At 41.0% G+C, this 22019-nt stretch overlaps 1 protein-coding gene across 2 annotated transcripts; it reads left to right on the top strand.

Moving 5' to 3' along the window:
* Positions 1-1111: 1111 nt before the first annotated feature.
* Positions 1112-19465, top strand: ntn5 (netrin 5). 2 transcript variants are annotated; one of them, XM_042400361.1, is made up of 8 exons: positions 1112-1315; positions 3781-3906; positions 7319-8796; positions 9725-9913; positions 12516-12665; positions 17102-17152; positions 18155-18235; positions 18476-19465. In XM_042400361.1, exons 3-8 carry the CDS (start codon positions 7329-7331, stop codon positions 19039-19041), a joined length of 2505 nt encoding a protein of 834 aa, XP_042256295.1. In that variant the 5' UTR covers positions 1112-1315; positions 3781-3906; positions 7319-7328; the 3' UTR covers positions 19042-19465. The 2 variants fall into 2 exon arrangements, with proteins under 2 accessions (XP_042256295.1, XP_042256294.1); XM_042400360.1 differs by lacking the exon at positions 3781-3906.
* The last annotated feature ends 2554 nt before the right edge of the window (positions 19466-22019 follow it).

Below are 22019 nucleotides of genomic sequence, written 5' to 3'. Positions count from 1 at the left end.
GTTTTGGAAAAATGTATCGCCTACAAATTTGAAAAGTTAAAGCATTCAGTATGCAGAATGGGCCTTTTCAATGTGTTGCATTTTTATGATTATTGAAGTATGAAGTCAGAGCAGCATTTTAACTCTATAGTTGGTCAAGGCGGAGGGTAATTTTATCCTGCTGGGTAGTTTAATCTGCAACAGTGCATCATATTTTACAAGCTGACAGTGTTGGAGAAAGTATTCAGATCCAGTAAAAGAAGAAATACCACGCTGTAAAAATACTCCACGACAAGCAAAAATTCTTACATTGAAAATAATACAAAATAATAGTACATAAGTGTAATTTGCAGAATGTATTTAAAGTTATAATCCTTATAAGGTTATAAGAATATTATAAGGATAATAACTTTAAAGTATCAAAAGTAAAAGTACTCACTGCATGAAAAATGGCTGCTGTAATGTATCTTTTTTTATAAGCAGATCAAATGTTTTGTGTGTAAAATCATTTAAAGTATAAATTAAAGTATAAAAAAGGGGATTTTTAAAAGTGTAAAAAGCATAAAAGTATGAAGCATAAAATGGTATTAGTCTACTCATGTAAAATACTAATATCACACAAGTGTAATAGTGCTTCAGTAAATATATATATACACATACACACACACACACTCACTACTCTCTAGCCTGAAGTGTCCAATGAGTGTCAGAACAATGTAAAATGTTTTCTGTTTAATCAATATCTAATTAACTCTAAGTTTCTTTGGAGGAGACTCAGTAGAAACAGACATTGGCTCAGGCAACATATCACATTATTTACTGCTCATTTAAAGACAGAAGATCGATTTAAAAAATAAGGTCTATAGGATGGTAGGTGTCAACATTAGTAGGCAAAGAAAACGTTTTTAAAAATATTTTAACCCCGAAATCAACAAAACATTAAACTCTAAAAAGATTTTGGGCCTATTCGACTCGATTTTAACCTTGACACTGTGTTGGGTTTGAGTTTGATGGATATATATTTGCCATATGAGCCAGTTTGGCAGATGTGCGCCGTGCGTCAAGCAGGATGTGACTCCTCTCGAGGTGGGAGCTCTTGGCTCAGTTCAGTTACTATAAGGAGAGACGCACCTCCCCACAGATCCCGTTAATTTGCCCCCCTCCTCCTCCTCCTCAGTCCCCGGTGTGTTGCCCCCTCTCGGCAGGTCTGTCTTCTGCTCCTCTCCAGACGCGCCGGAGCTGGATGTCCGGACACTTGCTGCGCTGCTCTTAATGATCGGGAGGGACCGCAGGAGCAGGAGAAGTAAGGAGAAGGGGAATCACTTGGAGGCACATGGTGAGCTCGTATGATTTACCTCTTTTATAAATGTCTTTCGCTGATACTTGAGGATTGTGTGAGGTTTTGACTTGTCCTCTGTTGAAGTCGCGCGTAATGGACGGCAAGTCCGATCTTGCCATTTTTTGGCACTGCAAGGAGGAGCAAAGATAAGGAATACATTCCCAGAAATATTATTTGGAAACTGTGTGATAAAATTTGAGGCAGAGGAGCATGTAGCACGAGGTTGCGTTTTCTGCTCTACAGTATCTAATAATTGACCAAACTGACTAAATATCCTGACATTTTGTCCCTTATCACTGCTCAGCTTATTCTTAGAAAATCAGCTGATAACGAAGAGTTTCAGGCTATTTTGATTTTTACTTATCAATATGATTTATATTATAAAATTGTATAGGCCTTGGCCTGCAGGGGCTTTGATTATTGGGGTTTATTTTACTGTATTTGACGGGCTTTTGCCGGATAAACCTTTAAGACTACAGCAGGCCGAACAGATAAGTTGGCTGCAGTCTTAATTATGGTTTTATGAATTATTTTACCTACAACTTCTGTCAGCATAAAACCAAAGATTTTAGCTTTAGCTTTTTCCCCCCACAAATGTACTTGTTGTAGCATGTTGCCGCTGGGACAATGCACTCGTTATTATAATATAATTTTAAGCATTGATGTTAGATTTTTGTGCCATTGTAGTCTAAAGATCCAGATAAAATTAAATATAAAAATCAAAATATTAACATAACACGCCAATGAAGCTAATTTTAATTGGTTGGACTTTATTGAAATAATTTGTCCTAAAAGCCAAACACATGCAAAACAAGATTCCTTTCTTTTTTCTTTTTTTTAAGGCTTCTGAATCTTGTATGCTTATTTAAAAAGCTGACTGATCAAGCTGCGATAGAGTAACACTGTAAATATTATTGTTCCTATCGGGGAGATAAAGCTAATTGACTGCAGCCAATTTCTGCTTAACAAGTGCAATTAGCTCTGCAGAATTGGGGCAATTAGGCTCCGGGCTTCACTGTTGGCTCTTGCCAAAGTAATCAGGCTAAATATGATAAACATTTATGTTGAGTGAACCGTGACGTGTGAATCATTATTCTCAGGTCCATTAAATGCAACGCCTGCATTATGCGTGTGACTGCAGGCTGTTTGCCTTTTAAGGTTCGTCTGTAGTTAATTTGTTTTTCCTAAAATCCCTTTGCAGGATCGTATCCGAGAGAAAATATACCGTATTTGCTTTAATATACATATAGGCTGTATCGTTAGGATATAGGGGCGTAAATTTCTGTATAGGCGTCAGCACAATTTTACAGTTGAGGCCTTTTTGGCAGTGGTGACAATTAATTACAACAAGCTGTTGTTTGTTTCTTTTCATAATCTGATAATCATTTAAATAAGAAATTATCTGACACGAATCATGGGTGTTTTTTATTTGCTATGTGCTCATAAAGGGCGCAACTCTGGGCAAAATATTGTGTTTTTGTTTTACCGGCTGCTCCTCATTATTAATCGGCTGTATGGCACCTTGTGGATTTAATTGACACACAATTACAACCATAGGGCCTTACTTTTTTTCCATCTTGCCCGAGGTTGTCTTTGGCGTGACTGCAACATGGAATCACAGTGATTTCATTTCCATCTGTTTTTCAATATCAACATGTGAAGCCTCCATGGAAAGCGCCTTGCCAACTTGTATGAGAGCCTGTAAAGGGGAGGGGGAGGATTGACAGGAAACTTTAAATATCAAGTGGGTAACATGTGTTTTTTTATTCAAAAGCAAAGCAAGCAGGGCTCATATGGGTCAACGCACAGGCCGAGGCACCCTCCGTGTGCCTGTTGAGGTACACTTGGCCCCTGGGGGCCCCCCACACATGCACTGGATTGGCAGTTTGTTGGAGGTGCAAACGTGAATGACAGAGGCCTTTAGCTAAAGATACAAGCAGTGATAATCCATTTTGTGCTGTCTGTTGCTTCCACCTCCTGGACTGCCCCACTAAAATTAGATTATTACACCAAAAACAGAACTCCTGGAATCCGCTCCGTGTGGAATAACACACACATGGGCTTCAACTGTGCAGGCAGGAATGTAGTTTGGGAATACAGACCGCATACGTAGCCTTTCTCTTCTCACCCAGTGTTGTATTTCTGACCGGCTGAGGACAATTGCAAATTAACAAAGGTGTCAGTGTGGTAACATGCTCCAACAGGTGCTTTGGTTCAGCTTCAAACATGCAGGCTATAAGAGCGGGCTTATATAATTGATCATATTTATTTAAAGGCTCCATGTCTTATAGTAGAGCAATGTAGAAGCCTGGGAAAAGTCTTCCCAGCGACTATCGGCTCGGTCTCTTCTAACTGCGCAGTTTCCTGTTTATTTACAAAAAACACAATTTAGTCTTGTTGAACTCATCAGAAAACAGCAGAGCAATTTGAATTTAACATGTTTTCCTCCGTTGGCTGTCCAGAGCTGCTGCCCATGACGAGGAATGTTAAAATGTGTGAGACACGCCAAATCCAGCTCATCTGCTCACCAGAACAGCTCCACACCCAGACACACTCTAAAGTGTGAACAGGCCAAAGCGAGTTAACAGGTAGCAAGAGACAAAGTCCCACACAACCTCCAGAGGTTACCCCCCGCTTTATTGCAGGAACCTGCTGCGGTGCTCATTTCCTGCAAATCACTAGAAATGTTTATGCAGCAGAATAAAGTTTAAAAGTGGCATTTTATGGGTCAAAACGCTGAAAAATGTCCAAGGTACTACTCATGTGATAATCTTCTACTGATGTTCCTCTCCTTACTAGTTTCTTTGCCTTGGATCAGGCATTAAAAATAGTACAACAGATTATATGAAGTATATATACTGTATATGCAAAATGTAGAAATAGACACAAACCACATATCAGCAAAATAATCAAAAAAAGAACTAAGACTTTGACATTGCAACAAGCACATAAAAAAAAACCTCCTTCAAGCTTCCTCTTGCATTTTTTCTAACAGATCATTATTCATAATCCATATATCCCTCTGATAACCCCACTATTCTCTTAAAAATGCAGTCCTAAGTACTGACTATGCATACTTGCAAACAATTACTTTGTATTTTATAGTTGTACTGTTGATCAGGGTCAAAAAAAACACATGAAATCTACTTTGATTCACTGTTGTAAGACAATAAAACATGAAAACTTACAAGAGGGGTGTATACTTTTTATAGGTACTGTTTATGCACAAATTCTTCTTACTACAGCTTTTATGGGTTTTACTATAAAACAATGCACTTGTGTTTTTTCCTGATATTAACCTTTTTGGCTTCTTCAAGTTCATCAGAAGCTTACATTTCAGTGTAATGAAAAACGAAGGAAGGAAAATTACATTAGGAAATAAATACGGACTGCAGCTTGTTGCTCCGGGCTTCGAGCACGCACAAGAGCGGTGGTCTCCTCGCTCTCGCTGTTCAACTTTGCTGTAAACATGCCCCCAGGTTGTCAGCAAGTATTTTTCCAGCCCCTTTCCAGCCAAGCATAGCTGCTTCTAAAGATCACCCGCCAGAGATGTTGTTGATCTCATCATACCACTATTTGGCTGTATAAGCTTTTTGAAAGACAGACATTACTGCCAAGTCATTTTAAAACTATGTTGGTGATACATTATGCTTCCAAATTCCTTGTTGATTTGTATTTTTAAAGGTTATTGTTAGCATTTAGACTCTATTTTGCAGTTGCAGGGGAGAATAAAAAGGGGATGATATACAACTGAGGCTCCAACTACTTGTTGCCAATATGCAGCGATACCAAACTGGTGTAAAATACCCATGATGTGCAGTTATTGCATATTATTCTCACCGAAAGGAATATTAATAGGGAACGTCGCTCATCTTCAACATGTTCTTCCGACACATTGGCCGTGTGAATTTATGGAAAGCAGTAGAGAAAAAACCTTGAAACTATATCCGGTTGGGTTACGTTGGCGGTGCCAGACAGATGATCTGGTTTCGGAAGAGGAGAGAGTCTGGATTTGGCCTAGAGGGGCGCATTAAAAACCTCAGGGGCCTCTCTCAGATGAGCATCCATTTATCAAAGTGGTTGTAATGGGCCGATGTTTAATTAGTCATGTAATGTGACAAAGACAAGAACAAGTGCATGTCATGGGAATGTTAAACAACCGCCCCCTTTCTCTCTTTGCCTCATGTGTTTCACTCGTCCCACCCGCCCCAAAGCTGAACCCCCACCCGCCTACGCTCACTCTTCATTCCTCATCCAGAGGGAATTCTTCCACCACTTCCCTGAATCCTCCAATAACCTTTACCCTGCTCAGTCCCCTTAACGCCGTCTTCCCTTTTTCTACAGCAGAGACATCAACACTGTATGAAACCAGAGACCTAATTAATCACCCAATCAGTCCTGCTTTTTATCAGTGTTTCAGGTTCCCATGGGGCACGTCTTGACTCGTCAGGAATGCCCTGCCGATTCTGGACCCCAGGAATGTGTCTCGGTGGCACCTGGGTCACAGCCAGACTGCTCATCACTGCACACGTTTCTTGTAGCGTTTCCAGTAGCAACACCACAAAACATAGTCGCCTGATACTCCTGATCTTCCCTTTTGTCCTAAGCAAGCTAGGTTGGTCCACTTTCTAGCTTGTCTTTGCTTTTGGAGGTCAGGAGCGGAGCAGTTTGTCCGAGGCAGCCGAAGGAGTGACATGGCCTCCTCACAGGCCCTTAGAGCTGTGTGGTCCCTGAGGGAAGCCTCATATTTCGGTCGTTGGCTAATTGAGCGGGATGACGAGGCCGGAGAGGCTCTCAGCCCCGTCCTCTCCTACGGGTTTGGTTTATGCAGCCCTGCTGACTTTGCTGTCAGTGTCAAACGCTTGTTAGGACATCATGAATCTCACAGCAGTTAAGAATATTCCCAGAACAGAATGAAGGGGGCAGGTGATAGATGGGCAATAAGACGGAAGAGCAAAGGGAAAGTTGTTTGAAAATGTGGAAGAAAGGTAGCTATTAATGAGAAAATGACACCTTTTTAAGAAGAAGAGGAAATAGAATGACCCAAAAATTGAAGTTGAAGAACTTCTTAGAAAGAAACATGCAGAAGAGGTGCTTGTTGGGAATGTGCTTCTGGGCTTCGGGTGAGCGTTAACAATAAATCACTGGTTCCAGAAAGTAGATTCATTGTTCATTTTGTCCACATGCCAGAATTAAAGCTCTTGGGTATCAAATCTTGACAGAGGAATAAATTATACTGATCACCAGTTGTATGAGAGGGGAAGGGATTTGTTCACACTGCGGACGTACACAAGTCCGTGTTTGTCTTTACCACGGAAGTATTCAAGTAGGGGCTCAAGCTGAACACACATTTCAATCTATAAATCATTTCCTACCATCTTCAAGACTAATCTGACACTGCTTCTTCCCTCTCCTCCATTCTTTCTCCTGAGTTTTTTTTTTATAACTTCTTCTCCGCTCGATAACACCTCATCCAGCTCATGCTCAGGCTTCTTGCTCGCCTGCAGCACTGACCGACGGTAAAGGATTTGAAAAGGAGAGTCATAAACGTGATGGATGTGGTCCAGCTTGGGGTTTAGCCCCAGCTGTTGGGCATGTTTTTTGTCATTCCAGACAGACCCGCTGGGTGCGCGCCCTTCTTCACCCGCACTCATCCACTCTTTTTGGGGTTGAGGGGAGTTTTGAGACTGATGTGTTCTCAAAGCCTGTTAAGGTCATGGGTTCAAAACAGTGGCTGACACTAAGTTGAAGATTGGAGATTACATTTTTACGGGATGAGATCTTTACTGGAATCTACCAAAAGCCAAGAAGGTGCAGCTTGAAGTGATGCAGGGAGCTGGTATCATGTGTTTTCTATAAAGGCACAGGTGGTCTATCTTGGATTTCCTTCTTACGCTTAAAATGCAAGTCATATAAATCAATCAGTTTGTGTTTATTTTTCCTTTTATGATCTAGCTCCCATGGTTTTCTCTTAAAATCATCTTTTTTTTTCTTCCACAGGCTCGATGACATGATGTTCCAGCCCTTTTCCCCTCCCCCCTCCACCTCTCTCTTCCCTGTTTTCCTTCTACTCCTCCTTTGCCTTCCTCCATCCCTCATCTCCTCTTCCCTCTCTCACGTCCCGTTGAGCTGGACTTCACCTCATGATCCCTGCTACCACCTAGATGGCCGTCCACGACACTGCCTATCAGAGTTCATCAACGCCGCCTACGGGATCCCGGTCAATGCTAGCCACTCGCTCCAAGGGTCTGATTATGATGACAACATCACCACTTTGACTGACCTCCATAATCCTCACAACCTCACCTGTTGGACAGCTTACAGGGGTCCTGACACTGGGGACTGGGTTTTCACCCTGCCTCTGGGACGCCGCTTTGAAATCACTTATATAAGTTTGCAGTTCTGCCATCAGGGGGAGCCGTCAGACCCCATCTCCATCTCCATTCTGAAGTCGATGGACTATGGGCGCACTTGGAGGCCGATGCAGCATTACTCCAGCGACTGCCTCGGGAACTTTGGGCTGCCATCCCAGACGGTAGCCCAGACCAGGCATCAAGAGACGGAGCCCCTCTGCTCAGATCCCCGGCCCTTGCAAAGGCAGCGGGGTGGCATGGTGCTGGCCTTCTCCACCCTGGACGGACGACCATCTTCTCCTGATTTTGACTACAGCCCCACCCTCCAGGACTGGGTGACGGCCACAGACATCCGTGTGGTCTTTCACAAAGTGTCCAAAGAGGCCAAAGCAGGTAGCTCAGATAAAAAGGAAGAACCACGATGGCGTGATGGCACAGAGGAAGAAAGGGGGACTGGGTTTCTGGGGTGGAGATCGGGCTACAAGGGAAACACTGGAGATCAGGTCGACAAGACAGATAATACACTGGCATTTTTCAACAGGGAGACAAAAAACTCAGAGATCAGAGTGAGGAACAGAGGCGAGAAAATGGACAAACCTGGACGGAAGGGTCATTCTAAAGGGTCAGGTCAAGATGAAGATGGACACAATGTGACCAGCAAGGAAGGCGGGGACAGTTTCAGCTCAGCCACGCTCACATCTTCAAAGAAAGGCGAGAAAGGCAGGGGGCGTGGCCGCAAGAAGGAAAATAGTCCTTGGCCACCTTGCCAAAATGACGTCTGTAATTGGACAGTTAATGGGCGGAGCAGGAGCAACAAAGGGCGGGAACTGAGGAAACGGAGAAACAATGTTCTCAACATGAGACAAAGCTCCAGAAATCTGCAGGTGGCTCCACCATCTGCTTTTATCTCTCCAGGCCGAGCTCCTCTGGCCCTCTCCGACCTGCAAGTAGGGGGCAGGTGTAAATGTAACGGACACGCTTCTAGATGTCGCCGTGACGACTCAGGGCGGGCAGTGTGTGTGTGCGAGCATCACACAGCGGGGCCAGACTGTGACGTGTGTGAGGATTTCTACTTTGACAGACCCTGGCATCGAGCTACACCTACTCACCCAAACCCCTGTGTTGGTGAGTCCTGGATCAAAAACAGTGTTAAAGAATAACGTCAAGTTTTTCCCTGTATGATTTTTTCTCATTGTTTAAAAAAAAGAAAGATTTTTGAGATATGCAGCCCAATACATAACACGATACAACACAACAGAGCATATCTCTACTACTACTACTACCACTACATGAATACTGTAGGGGTTGTGGGTACAAGCAATGGGGAATAAGTGTGGTAGTTACAAATACAAATAGTGAACATTTGATTGGATTTTTTGCTTTATTCTGGTATTTTTTCCCTAGTTTTTTCTCTTTCCAAACACTTCTAAAAGTATAGAAATCAATAAAATATTGATCTAAAAAATTAAAACAAAATATTATACATTTATACATAGTATATAGTTGGAAATAGTATATATATTTATAAAATGTATATACATTTTTGTAAAATTGTAAACCAATACAATACTATTTTGGGTTGCTGAAAATATTAAAGCCAGAAATTCTGTTTTCAGCTTTCACATTTAAATTAGTCTAGTATACAGTATATCAGTACCAGGTCACAAGTTGTAATTATAGCTGACTTTTGCTTGACTTGTAACTTTTTTAATTAATTTGAATATGTCAAAATATTTTAATGTGTCTGTGTGTAACCAGTGATATCTGCATGATGTTGATTAGTACTATTAGTGCTATTGTACTATTCTCCTGTGGCTGATGAGCTGGAGCAGGAAATTGTATTAATGCATTATCATCTGTTCTAGTCAAAATAAAATGAAAAAATTAGCCAAATAGGTGACAGTGTCATAGCATGGTCATCACTAACCAGCACAACGCAGATGCCACCAGTTACATTTAGATTCATCTTATTTTTCATCACCCTTTAAAAAAGGAACCAATCCAAAGCATCTGATTTTGTTCACTTATATTCATTATTGTCTCCCTTGTCCAGCCTGTGAGTGTAACGGCCACTCAAACAAGTGCCGCTTCAGCATGGAGGTGTTTCAGCAGTCGGGACGGCGCAGCGGAGGCGTGTGTCAAAAGTGTCGCCACCATACTGCCGGACGCCACTGCCAATACTGTCAGAATGGATACACCCGCGACCACAGCAAGCCGCTGCACCACCGCAAGGCCTGCCAACGTCAGTCACTAGAAGTGTGTGTGTTTGTGTGTGGGGCCGGGTCAACGGGAAAGAGGAAGCGCCTTCCTCTTTGTGTATTTGTGCACATGCATGGATGCATGACACGTAACCTTAACAACTAACATTTTCTGCATTTGTGGAAGATAAAAAGCAAAATCAGAGTGTGACCGACAGCGTTTATGTCTGACTGTCTGAATGCTCTCTGTGTGTGTTTACACGCTCGCTCTGTCTCCGTCCGAGCGTACAGAAGTGTTTATGGGGTGGTTACATTGTGAGAGTGGATAGCTATTCCTGTTAGCGATACACACACACACACACACACAAAAAACTACACACAAACCCCACTGAGCTGCCACCTGTATCCTCATCGTTACCACCGGTTGGCATCTGCCGTGACCTCTGACCTTTGACTGGTCACATGTCCTAAGTAACTGTGACACTCCGGCATGCTCGTGTGAAAGCTTGACCACGGGACTAATATATCCAGAGTTAATGGGGCATTCTGGGAGCTAGACACACGTGCAGGGATGAAAACAGATATGATCTAGTATCAAACATGACTACATTTTATCACTTTTTTTTTTATAGCAAACTCTATTTTTTTATTCTTCCAACACACAGTCTTACATTTCACCTTTAATTTATTGATGCTATATTTCACTGAATTACCCTTCAGTGACCAATTACTCATTTTCTCCAGTCAGGTTGTTTGGATTTGTTGTAAGGATTTGTTTAAACATTATTGGAGTGTGAACAGAGCTGCTGAAGTGTGGCTTCCTCTGCCCCTATCTGTCTTCTCTCATTGGGTCTTATCCCTTGATAGTACTGGTAAATAAAAAGCTTTGCAATGTAAATCACAGCAAATCCAGGCAGTAATTGTTATACAGCATCAAAAGAAACAACAGAAAACCAATTAGTTTAGTTTTTGTCTGCTTTTATGATCAAACTTTCCGTTCTTGATGGCACATTGATCACCTTTCTCCATCTTGTTGGTTGTTTGGTTTGACATGTAAATATATAAGAATGTTGACCAAACCGAACCATCTCTGCCATGACGTGATATTCTGTTAAAACACTACTGAGGAATCTGTCTTTGTTTACCCATGAGGGGAGCTATAAAATAGCTTTTCTGGTGTCGGTAGAGGTCTTGTGTCTTGCTCAAGGACACAGACAGGGAGAAGGACAGATGCCTGCTGTCATGCGGGATTAAACCTGAGGTCTGTCAATGATTGATGGTCTTCTTAATCCTGCCTGTTGCCCAGTCATGTCTTTTGTTCAACAGACTTTGATTTTAAGATCAGGTTTTCCCATAGACCAAAGGTTTTCAAAGTGGGAGGTGGGCCTCCCCTGAGGAGCTCCAAACAGTTTCAGGGGAGACTCAGTGAATGGAAGAAAAAATAGTATGTAATGATAAAAGTACATTAGTTATTACATTAGTTATCAAAAGGAGATCACGTAGAATAGCCTAAATGTGTGTGATTTGGTTAAAGAGATAGTTCAGAGATGCAGTAGTTTTGGAATTTCCCACTTTCCCGGAGTCAGAGACAAATAAACAGACAGACTTTTTTATGTATTTGGTGTAGTCCAAAGTTATGTCAAACAGCAATATCAGGCTATCTTGGCTCAGTTGTTGAGTGCAGGGAGGCCTACAGTCTAAGACTTTGAAAATCCCTGCCATAGACACAATGAACTGACACTATAACTAGTAGGTATGAATATAGACTCTTACCAAAACAGTCAAAGTAATCTCTCCTTTCAGCTCAAATCAAATTAAACAGACTGTCTATTCAATTGTTGTACAGCTTAATATTATTGCTCATGTAAGCGATAAAATCCTGCAGGATTCCTGTAGGACTTTTTTGTAATGCTAATCATATCCCACCTCAACATCCTCTTTCAACTAGAAAGAGATCATTTGAATAAAATAAGAAAATAAATATTTAACTTCTCTGTTACATCTTGATGCACCATCTTTTCCACAAAACCAGGGCAACTCAACCGAACATGCTTATTTCCAGACTATCTTCATAGCCTATAGAACATATATTGTAGTTCTCCTCAGGTCTACAGAGACCTTTAGTGTCTTTTAGCTCATTGTTTTGATTTTCCCAGTCCCCAACTGTATTTGTTTTGTTTTACTCTCAGTGCGCTCATCAGAGTCGTTTCCAGTAATAGCAGGCAACATGAAAAGCTCTGATAAATGTACTGCACACTTCCCTCCCAGCTTTGGGCTGCAGATGGACAACGTTAGCTAGCTGGTGAACATAATGGAGATATTAGCAACTAAAGAGCCAGATATTTTACACATGAGTTGTTGGAGACAAAAAACAGAGCTACAAGAAGAGTAAATATTGGACTTAAATTTGTCAGGTTGTTTGAAACATGACTTCAAGTTAATGCTAATGTTGTTGCATGTCTGCTAAATATGTAAATAGGCAACTGATTGATAACATATTCACCACAGCAACTATACAAAAAGGTGATAAGCTTGTGCCACCACCCCTAACTGACCAAAAACATAAATTATTGTTGCTTTAATATCAATGCCATGAAGTATCAACATCAAGTATCAGTTGTTTAATTTTCTCATTATCTTTTCCAGCGTGTCAGTGCCATGCTTTGGGAGCGGTGGGTCGGTGGTGTAACCAGACATCAGGTCAATGTCTGTGTCGAGAAGGAGTGACCGGCCTCAGGTGTAACCGCTGTGCCCCGGGATTCAAACAGGGCAGGTCTCCTCTACGGCCCTGCATACGTAAGTCTCCTGTCTCACAGCTCAAGGATGTTGTCACCCCATATAAAGGGCAGTCGCTGTTTGGCACTAAAAGAATGTTAAAGAAGCAGATCAGGAGGCGGGAAAATGCACAAAAATGTGATGTTTATTTACAAAGATATTAACGAAACAGGCAAAAATGAACACCAGGAAATTCAACAAAAATAACTTAAGCCAAAGCAAACAAACAAATAAATCTGCAGCGTCACAGCAAGCTGCCTCATACTCTCTACCCCACTCCATCTACCAATTGACCAGTGACTGGCCTTTTACCTTGACAGCCTCACCTAACTAATAAGAAGAAGAAGAAGAAGAAGAATGGATTACATTCATATAGCGCTTTATCTTGATACCCAAAGCACTTCACAGTGAAGGGGGGAAACTCACCTCAACCACCACCAATGTGTAGCACCCACCTGGGTGATGCACTACAGACATTTTGCACCAGAACGTTCACCACACATCAGCTTGAGGTACAGAAGGAGGAAATCACTGAGCCAGTTACAGTGGAGGATGATTAGATGGCCAGATGGAGAGAGCCAGGTTGGGAATTTTGCCAGGACACCAGGGAACCCCCTACTCTTTGCCATGGGATCTTTAATTACCACACTGAGTCAGGACCTCCGTATAACGTCTCATCCGATCATACGATCTGCCCACCATCACAAAACTCAAAGAAATCACAGCAGGACTGAAGCTCTTCAACAAAATAAAAACATTGTGAAATAAATACCACCCAAATTAAACCAGTATTCCATTATTTTGGACTTAAAATTAGTGATTTAACACAAAAAAACTAGTAATGTTGGGAACCAGGGCAAGGAGCCACCTTTTCACACAGTAATATATATTGATTTTCATCCAGATTTTGGAAAAATGTCTCTTTTCTGCCTTTATAGAGCTGAAGTCCTGATGTCATATCTTGGATAGCTGCTGTCTCTATAACTCAATGCCATCTGTAATGAAGGGTTAGTTTTTCTGAAAAATTTTTACAGCATAGTGGTGCACATATCACATTTCATTATAAATAATCGTAAACATGTTGTCTGAAAAACATCCACACAGTTCAGCCCAGTCTGTCCAACTTTATGCCACATTCCCGCACTGTCGGATGGATGGGAAGGACTGGAAAGATTCCCATGTTAAGGACTTACCTGCGTTCACGTCATCTGAAAACTCAGGAAGGTTGTACAATAACTGAGGTGGTTGAATGAGGGTTTAAAATACTGTGAACTGGGAAAATTACATTATATTCCTTAAATTTGGTTTTAATTACATTGAACAATGGACTTTGGACAACGGACTTTCCATGCTCACTTGGTTTTCAGGCATTTCCGTATTATTAGATGCCAAGTGGGATAGAACAATCTCAGTTTCCCAGTTGTAATTATGTTTTGGAGGTTGACATGAACACTATTTTACAAGCCAAATTTGTAATTATGGTAACTCCCATATGACATGAATGCAGAAGAATGCTGCATTCATGTGCTCCTCGGATGGTCCCATTTCCTTCGTCAATCTCTTGACTTCGGTGTGTTCTTGAGCTTTCAGGTCGTAATGTGGAATACAATATGGACGCTACAAAGAAGATGTGTTGTATTTTGTACCAGACTTGTTGCTGCACCAGAATATTCCCTAAAACCACAACATCAACTTTTTTCGCCCGACTTTCCAAGTTGTTCCGACTTGACATTGGCGTATACATGAATTTTCCCCATGGGGAAGTCATTTTTCCAATTATGCCGCCACCACATGAATGCCACACTACCCACAGTGATTTTGGGCTTGTGGGAAATGGTGTTCATTAAAGGCCTCTTAACAAGTTGTCTAGATAATTTTATATAATTTCTTAAAGATTTACAATCCTTTCTAGACAATTGGTGTTAATCACATGACACACTGTTGCATAAGGTCATGTTGCAAGGCTGGATTTTTTGTTATTTGTGATGTAATGAATGTCAATATGATTTTTAATGAGGAACAGATTTTACTTCTTCTTTCTATATGAATAGTAAGAGTCTTTCTGCACATCTATCATTCTGCATTTATATGCCGCCAGCTCTTTTAATCACAAACTTTTAGTTTGTTGTCAGTCATGACAAAGTGACCTCTTTAATGTCTCCTTCAAACTCATTTGCTCATGGCCTAAATGGATTAAACCTCCTATCAAACACTCTAAGCCTTTATCAAATACTATCTCAGTTTAAAAGGGGCCGCTGCTGTCCGAACTAATTTGGCCCAATCTCCCAGCGTGTCCCCTTTTCATCATCCCTAGAGACGGTTTCCATAGCAGCGTTAACATGAGCTGACCACTACAGGGAAACCTCATCTCCATCTGATCTGGGATCAGCATCAGATCAAGTGCATTGTCGCTACTCATATCTCTGCGCCCGGGCAGCACCGAACTTCAGCCGTGAGCGTTAATCCACGTGTACTTCCACGGCTAATTGCACGAGTGCCGACAACTACACAAGCACTGACACTGTGTAAGCCCGGAGCCAGCAGTGGCGAGCTTCACACCTGTTGCAAGGCTCCAAACGCCCCCATCACAGGGCCCAGATTCATAACTCCCAGTGAAAGGAGTGAGTGAAAGAAAACCTTGTTTGTTTTTACTGCCAGACCATCTCAGGCTATGTATAGCATCTATACTGTACCCCCACCGCCACCTCGCCTCCTCTCCTCTCATCAGACAGACTAAAAGGCACGCAGCAGCCAGGCTAAACTTAAAGTTATCTCCAACTGAACCCTTCGTCCACACCTTGAGCAGCACAGGAAGTTCACAGGATTAAATATGTGTCTCGCCCTACAAAAACAAAATTAAAGTAACAACATATTTCATCAAAATCGAGACACTGAGAAATTGAGAAACTAAATTTACTTACTTTATTTAGTTATCTGTAAATGAAAAATACCCATTTTGATGAACTGAATAATTTACTAATTGATCGATTATCCCACATAACTAAATGAGGCAGGAGAAAAATCCAACCATGACGGAGAAAAAACACCGCTGAACTCCTGCTTAAGCTAACGTAACTACATTAGCAGATGTCACCGCCTCAGCTCTGGATTAGTGGGATTTATGTCATTTATATGGCTTTACATATTTGGATATAAATTAAAATTAATTTGTTTCGATATAAAATTATTATAGTAAATGGACAGACAGACACCTAGAAAAACAGACATTTAATTCCCGCTATCTATACGTAGAATAATCAAAATAGAGTTTATTTTCATAAGCAAACACATTTTGTTTTGTAGCTTTTGTACTGTCCCTTGCACTCTGTAGTGTAGTATCTTTATTTAATCTTTTTTTGGTATTATTTAGGTTCTATTGCAGTGATTTTTGGGGAGTAAAATAATCAAACCTCAAAGGCATAAAATGAAGGCGTTCCAACCTTTCTGTTACAGTTTTCCAGCCTGAGAACTTTTTTCTCAGCTTCATTGCTTCTGTAGTTACGGCTATCTGCTTTTGTAAGGCAGGGTCCATTTCAGTAAGCAAATGTCCGGCACAAATGGAAAATCCTTGCACTGATCTGTAGCCAAATCTGACCTTTGACCTCTTTGGACAGAGCAAGCACGAGGAAGCTTTCGCTCTATGAGGATGATTCACATAATTATTACTGTGCACAGTAACTGGCAAAAAGGTGTCTGTACAACTTTGGATTCTTTTTTTGAATGACAATAGGGTTTGTAGAAAAACATCCCTGGGTCAGATGTCGAAAGAAGTTTTGGCATCAGTACCGAACTTAATTTGGCACTAGTATAAAAAAATGATACCCTCGTTTCCCTGACTGGACCTCTCAGTTATACTGTATGTGCATCACCTTCCTGTCTTTAAGAAGGGGGGACAGTCAGCTGGGTGGGGGTGTAGGATGTCACTGGCCCAGTTGTGTCAGACAGGACAGGACACGGACGGGGAACAGAGTGTGTGAGCTTGGTAATATATGGCCACACTGTCACACACACACACACACACACACACACACACACACACTTTTACAAGAGGCCTGGATAACGTATGGGCAAACCAGCAAGTTCACAGACACGCACGCAGTCACGGAGCAAAACTTTATGTGACTCTCTGTTCAATGTTTGAGACAAAACCATACAAGAAATGATGGTTCGACCTTATTAAACTTCCAAAAGTAAAGTTTGTGTCTCCGTGTGTGTTCGAGTGAGCGTCAAGGAGTGTGTTTCTAGACCATAAAAGGACCACACACACACGCAGTCATTTTGACACTTGCTTATCTTCGGAGTGAGCATACCTCACGCACCGGGAGGCATTCAGACATAGCACACATAACACACACACACACACACATACACGCAACCTGACAGCCCATTTAGGTATGAAGAAGCTTCTCAGTGTATCTGCTCTTGTCACTTGTATGAATTTGTATTTATGTTTGCAGGAATTCAAGAGGTTGCTCCGACCCCAGTGTACCAGCCTCAATACAGCATAGGTGAGTAGATGCATGCAGAAAATCCATTTCATAAGAAGTGACCTTTAGGCTGTGGTCAAGTACTATACTTTAGTATAATTCTGATATATATATGCTTTTCTCCACTACATTTATTTAACAGTCATAGTTTCACTGCATATTATATTTTATCGAGTCTATAAAATATTATATTTCATGTATGTTTGTTACTATAAGTACATTAAACTACCTGTTTTGCTGATAATACTTACATAGGTAATATTTTGAATGCAGGATTTCCTTTCTTTCTTCTATTTCCTTCACCTGTTCACAGCTATTTTAAAGCTTTATTTTATTTTGAAAGTTTTAAAATCCACCTGTTCATGTGTATGTTCTATTTTAGATTGCTATGTAGTTCATATATATGTTTTATATATTATCCTGTATTTTTCTTTTAGGTTACATTTGATTTAATCTACTTTTATTTGCCATTTTTGTCTATTTATCTCTTCTGATGTCTTTTTGCACCTGTGCACCTTGTTTTACTATGAAAAAAAGTGACTCAAAACTTGAATATTGGGCACAAATTTTAATTGTGAGAAATAAGACATAATACTACATCAGATGTTGCATGTAATGTTGAGACAAGACAGTTCTATCTATTCTACTCTAATGAAGTTGAATTTTCGCTGCCTACAGTAGGCTTTTCACTCTCCACCCTTTTAATGTCACCTCATCAGTACTGACGTCCTCTACTGGATCAAATCTCACAACAAAAATATACCTACAGTATAACTCTATACTAAGTAGCTGTGTTCACGCAGTAGCTAACCACTCCCTCCTAGTGGTGACTTGAGGAATGTCCCACCTGCTGCAGCCGGGAGTCATCTGTTAGACACAGGATACTGTGATGACAAATACAAGCAGCCATATTGTAATTAGGGGAAAAGACATGTGCTGATATGCTTGCTATGAAATGATACCCTCTCATTTGATGCATTCTCCCTCCCTCACTCTCCTTCTCTCTCTCTCTCTCTCATGTAGCGGAGGAGTGTGTGTCCTACTGCCAGCCTTCCCAGGTTAAAGTCAAGATGAACTTGGAGACCTATTGTCTCAAGGACTACGGTTGGTATCTTTATATTCATTTATTCATATTTATATTTATTTTACAACACGGTATAATGCGCATTCAGGCAATACTAAACAAAATGATTTACACAGAAAATGGAAATAATATAACTGTAAATTGTAAATTTGATGATTTGGTGGTCATATTAGTCAAATAAAAATTACAATTAGTAATCAAACATAAGATAAATATAACAATAATAAAAAATAAATAAATTTCTATTCTCTGTGTTTCAGTGCTGAAGGTGCAGGTGAGAGGAATGGAGCGTTCAGGTCCCTGGTGGCAGTTCTCCATCTCGGTGCAAACCGTCTTCCGCACAGGGGCCAACTCCCGTGTTCGCAGAGGTCCCCAGTCCCTCTGGGTCCCCGACCGTGACCTCTCCTGCGGCTGCCCGGCCCTCCACGTGGGCCGGACCTTCCTCCTGATCGGCGCCGAGGAGGGAGAGCGGGGCTGGAGCCCTGGGGAGAGTCGCCTGGTGGCAGACCGCTCCACTCTGGCCCTCCAGTGGCGGGAACACTGGAGCCCCAAACTCAGGGGCTTCCGGGGGCAGGACAAGAGGGGCCGTTGTCCCGAAAAAACCCCCGACGACAACAGGGAGCACTCAAAACCCCAGTCTGGGTACATCCCCCCTCACCTTCTGACTGAGAAAGACAGCGAGCCTGATGGTGTGAAAGAGAAAGACACTCAAACATCAGTGGCGCCACACACACACTCTCACACAGACAGTGAGGTTAAATCCACAGAGGCGACCCCCTTGACCTCTACGCTCACTCTTGTGTGTTCTACTCAAAGTCCTACATGAAAAAAAGACAATATAAAAACAACAGGTTGGCTGAGATTTGGACTTTTATCCTTCATGTTTCTGGACATTTGGAAGAATGTGCTCTTTTCAGACTTTTTACTGTTTTGTTCCTGAAGGTTTCAGGAGAAACAGGAGTGAATGTGCTTCTCCAGCCAAGAGGAAGCTCATATAGATAAAGTCAAATCCCCACAAAACACACACACACACACACACACACACACACACTTGTTGTTATGTGACGCTCAATCGCTCATCTAACAATGTGAAGAAACACTAGTGCCCATATTTAACTTAAATTAGTTGCACTGAGTTCTGCAGTTCAATGATGATGAAAATATTCAAATGTGTATGTGAAATATTAGTTATGAGAATTTTAATATTTTCTACCAAAGAAAATTAAAGTCTGACTAAATTCTTACTGAAATGCCATGAAGTATTTTTGTCTTATAAATATATTTTTAAAATATTGTTTGAATCATATTTATTGCTTGGATTACTTTGTGTAAAACGCACACACACACACACACACACACACACACAAAGAGAAAACTGACAGTCTAAATAAACAAAGAAGATACAGAATGTGCAGATTTACCAAAATTATTAAACAATAAATATTCTACCTCACATTTGATACACACAAATGTAACCAAAGCCTATTCAGAAATTTCATTTTATAAAAATAAAAACAAGGATATACTTTTGTTGTTTGTTTGTTTGTTTTTTTTAAACATACGTAAATACTGTCAATATAACGTTTTGGCACTCATACTTCTCATATTTAAATTTTTTAATTAACATGGTTTAAAAATGGTTTTAAACTACATATAAACTTGAGCTGTAACATTGTTGATGTTGGTCAACATTTAGAAAACAATTCGTTTTTTTAACAGCAATATTTATAAGGATACTCTTTTCTTTCCTCGTCCTCTGAGACTTATTTTGTGCTTTTTTCGTGCATAAAAATATGCACACTTTTGTCCTATTTTCTAAAAGACACCATTTTTCCTGCCCTGATAACATTTTTGCATAGTTGGAGAGATTGTGAGAACAGTAATGCAAGCTCCAGTAGACTCTCTCTCTCTCTCACACACACACACACATACTGCATGTACATTTACACACTGTACAATATTTGGGAAAATTGACACTATCTACAATCTGCTCTCTCATTGGACAGCTGACACGGAGACCAAACTAACCTCAGCCTCATTTTCTAACCATGTAGGAATCCTCAGATAGAGGATCAGGAGCTCAGATATGGATCTAAAAAGCATCGGCTCGACCTGTCGTCATGACTTGTGTTTCCATTTGGGAGATGTGGCGTCATAGCCCAGGGGAAATGGTGTTGTTGGGGGTACATTAAGACAGATGGAAGAGCTCCTATTTGTTGAGCAGCCATGTTGTGTTGGTGGTAGTGGTGTCAGTGATTGGCCGTGCCGCTGTGTTGAAGCCTTGAAAATAAAGAGAGAAAAATAGACTCGCTGACTGATGACCTCTCAGTGGGACTGATCATACAGTACACTGATGAGACGGCTGTGTGTGTAACACTTGTTTTTGTGGTCTTTTGAGGTCCAAACATCCTCACAAGGATTTATGGGGCCATTCAACGAACAAGGTCTACCAAACAAGCAGATCACAAAATTCTTTGTTGCACACTACTTATATTCACACCTTCCAGAAGAAAAATCGAAGAGATTGCTCTGGAAAAAGGTTACGATTTTTTTTTAAATAGCTGTTTTTCCCCTTTTAGCCCCATCAATGCAGGGACAGAAGACATATGGCCTTTGTTGGTGCTTTATTTTAAAATCAATACATCAGTTTTTTAAATGTAGGCATTCAACAAGTAGAATGATCAAGAATTTGCATGAAAAATATCTAAATTATCACAAATACAGATAAATAGCTGAAACCTTGAACTTAAAGCTGCACTAATCAATATCTTATATCAACAACAGAACAAATGGCAAATGTGTATAATGTGAAAGGGGTCAATGATAGTGACAAATCCACAGAGAATTATCACCTGACTCTGCATTTCCACCCAGATCTATGCTGTGTTTTAGTGTCTTTCAGCGTATTGTTTTGGTTTTATGGCCCATAACTCTAGTGTTTTGGTTGAGTCTCACAGCTCTCATCAGTGTTGTAGACAAATCTCTAGAAACCCACCATACACTACCTGCCCAGCACCAAACAGCAGACAAAGTTAGCTGCTAGCTAGCCAAGCATTTAGCAGCTAAAGAGACCTATTTCCTTCAGGAGTTGGTGGAGACCAAAAACAGAGCTAAAAGAGAGTGAATATTCACAAGGTCTAATAGAGGTGGGAAAAAAAAAGCAGTCGATGCAGTTTTATGGTTTGATACTCTTGCCCAAAATAGTTTCCCATTCACTTTCCCTGAACGTGGCATTTGAGCAAGATTTATGAAAGCAACAAGGTAAGCTTAGCATTAGCATTTGTTTTAGATAAAGAAAGTATCATGAAATGGTGACAACAACAACTACTGGTGAAATTCCAGCCCCTCAATACTCAAAATGCATCATTTTAAAAAGGAGCTTACCATTGAGATGAAGAAACTTAAGATGTTTTTGCACAAGAAAACAAAAACAAACTTATTACAACAGCCAAGACGCTGTCGTTCTATGTAGAGCGCATGGTTACGGGTCACATCCACACAAGTATAATAATACAAGTGTGTGTGTGTGTCAGAGGACAAGAGGAAGGGGAAGGCAGACAAATGAGAATGTGTGTGTGTCAGTACATGCACAATCATGTCTTGGAGGCAAAGTGTCTGCCCTTGTGTGTGTGTGTGTGTGTGTGTGTGTGTGTGTGAAAGCAAAGCACCTGCTGCGTTGCTGCAGGAAGCACCTGTCAGCGGCCGTCTCCTCGGTGCAGCCTCTGTCGACATCAGGGTTTGATCCCAAAACTCCCCAAACACACACACTTACACAGACACTAACAGACAGCTTAAGCCTGCAGC

This window comes from Thunnus maccoyii, chromosome 22 (genome assembly GCF_910596095.1).
Source record: "Thunnus maccoyii chromosome 22, fThuMac1.1, whole genome shotgun sequence".
Lineage (NCBI taxonomy): Eukaryota > Metazoa > Chordata > Actinopteri > Scombriformes > Scombridae > Thunnus > Thunnus maccoyii.
This window is presented reverse-complemented; position numbering and strand designations above follow the sequence as displayed.

Coding starts and splice junctions, on each gene's coding strand:
- ntn5 (XM_042400360.1), top strand. CDS start 7,329: ATGATGTTCCAGCCCTTTTCCCCTCCCCCCTCCACCTCTCTCTTCCCT. Junction 12,666..17,101: donor TCCTCTACGGCCCTGCATAC/GTAAGTCTCCTG, acceptor TTATGTTTGCAG/GAATTCAAGAGGTTGCTCCG. Junction 17,153..18,154: donor CCAGCCTCAATACAGCATAG/GTGAGTAGATGC, acceptor TCTCTCATGTAG/CGGAGGAGTGTGTGTCCTAC.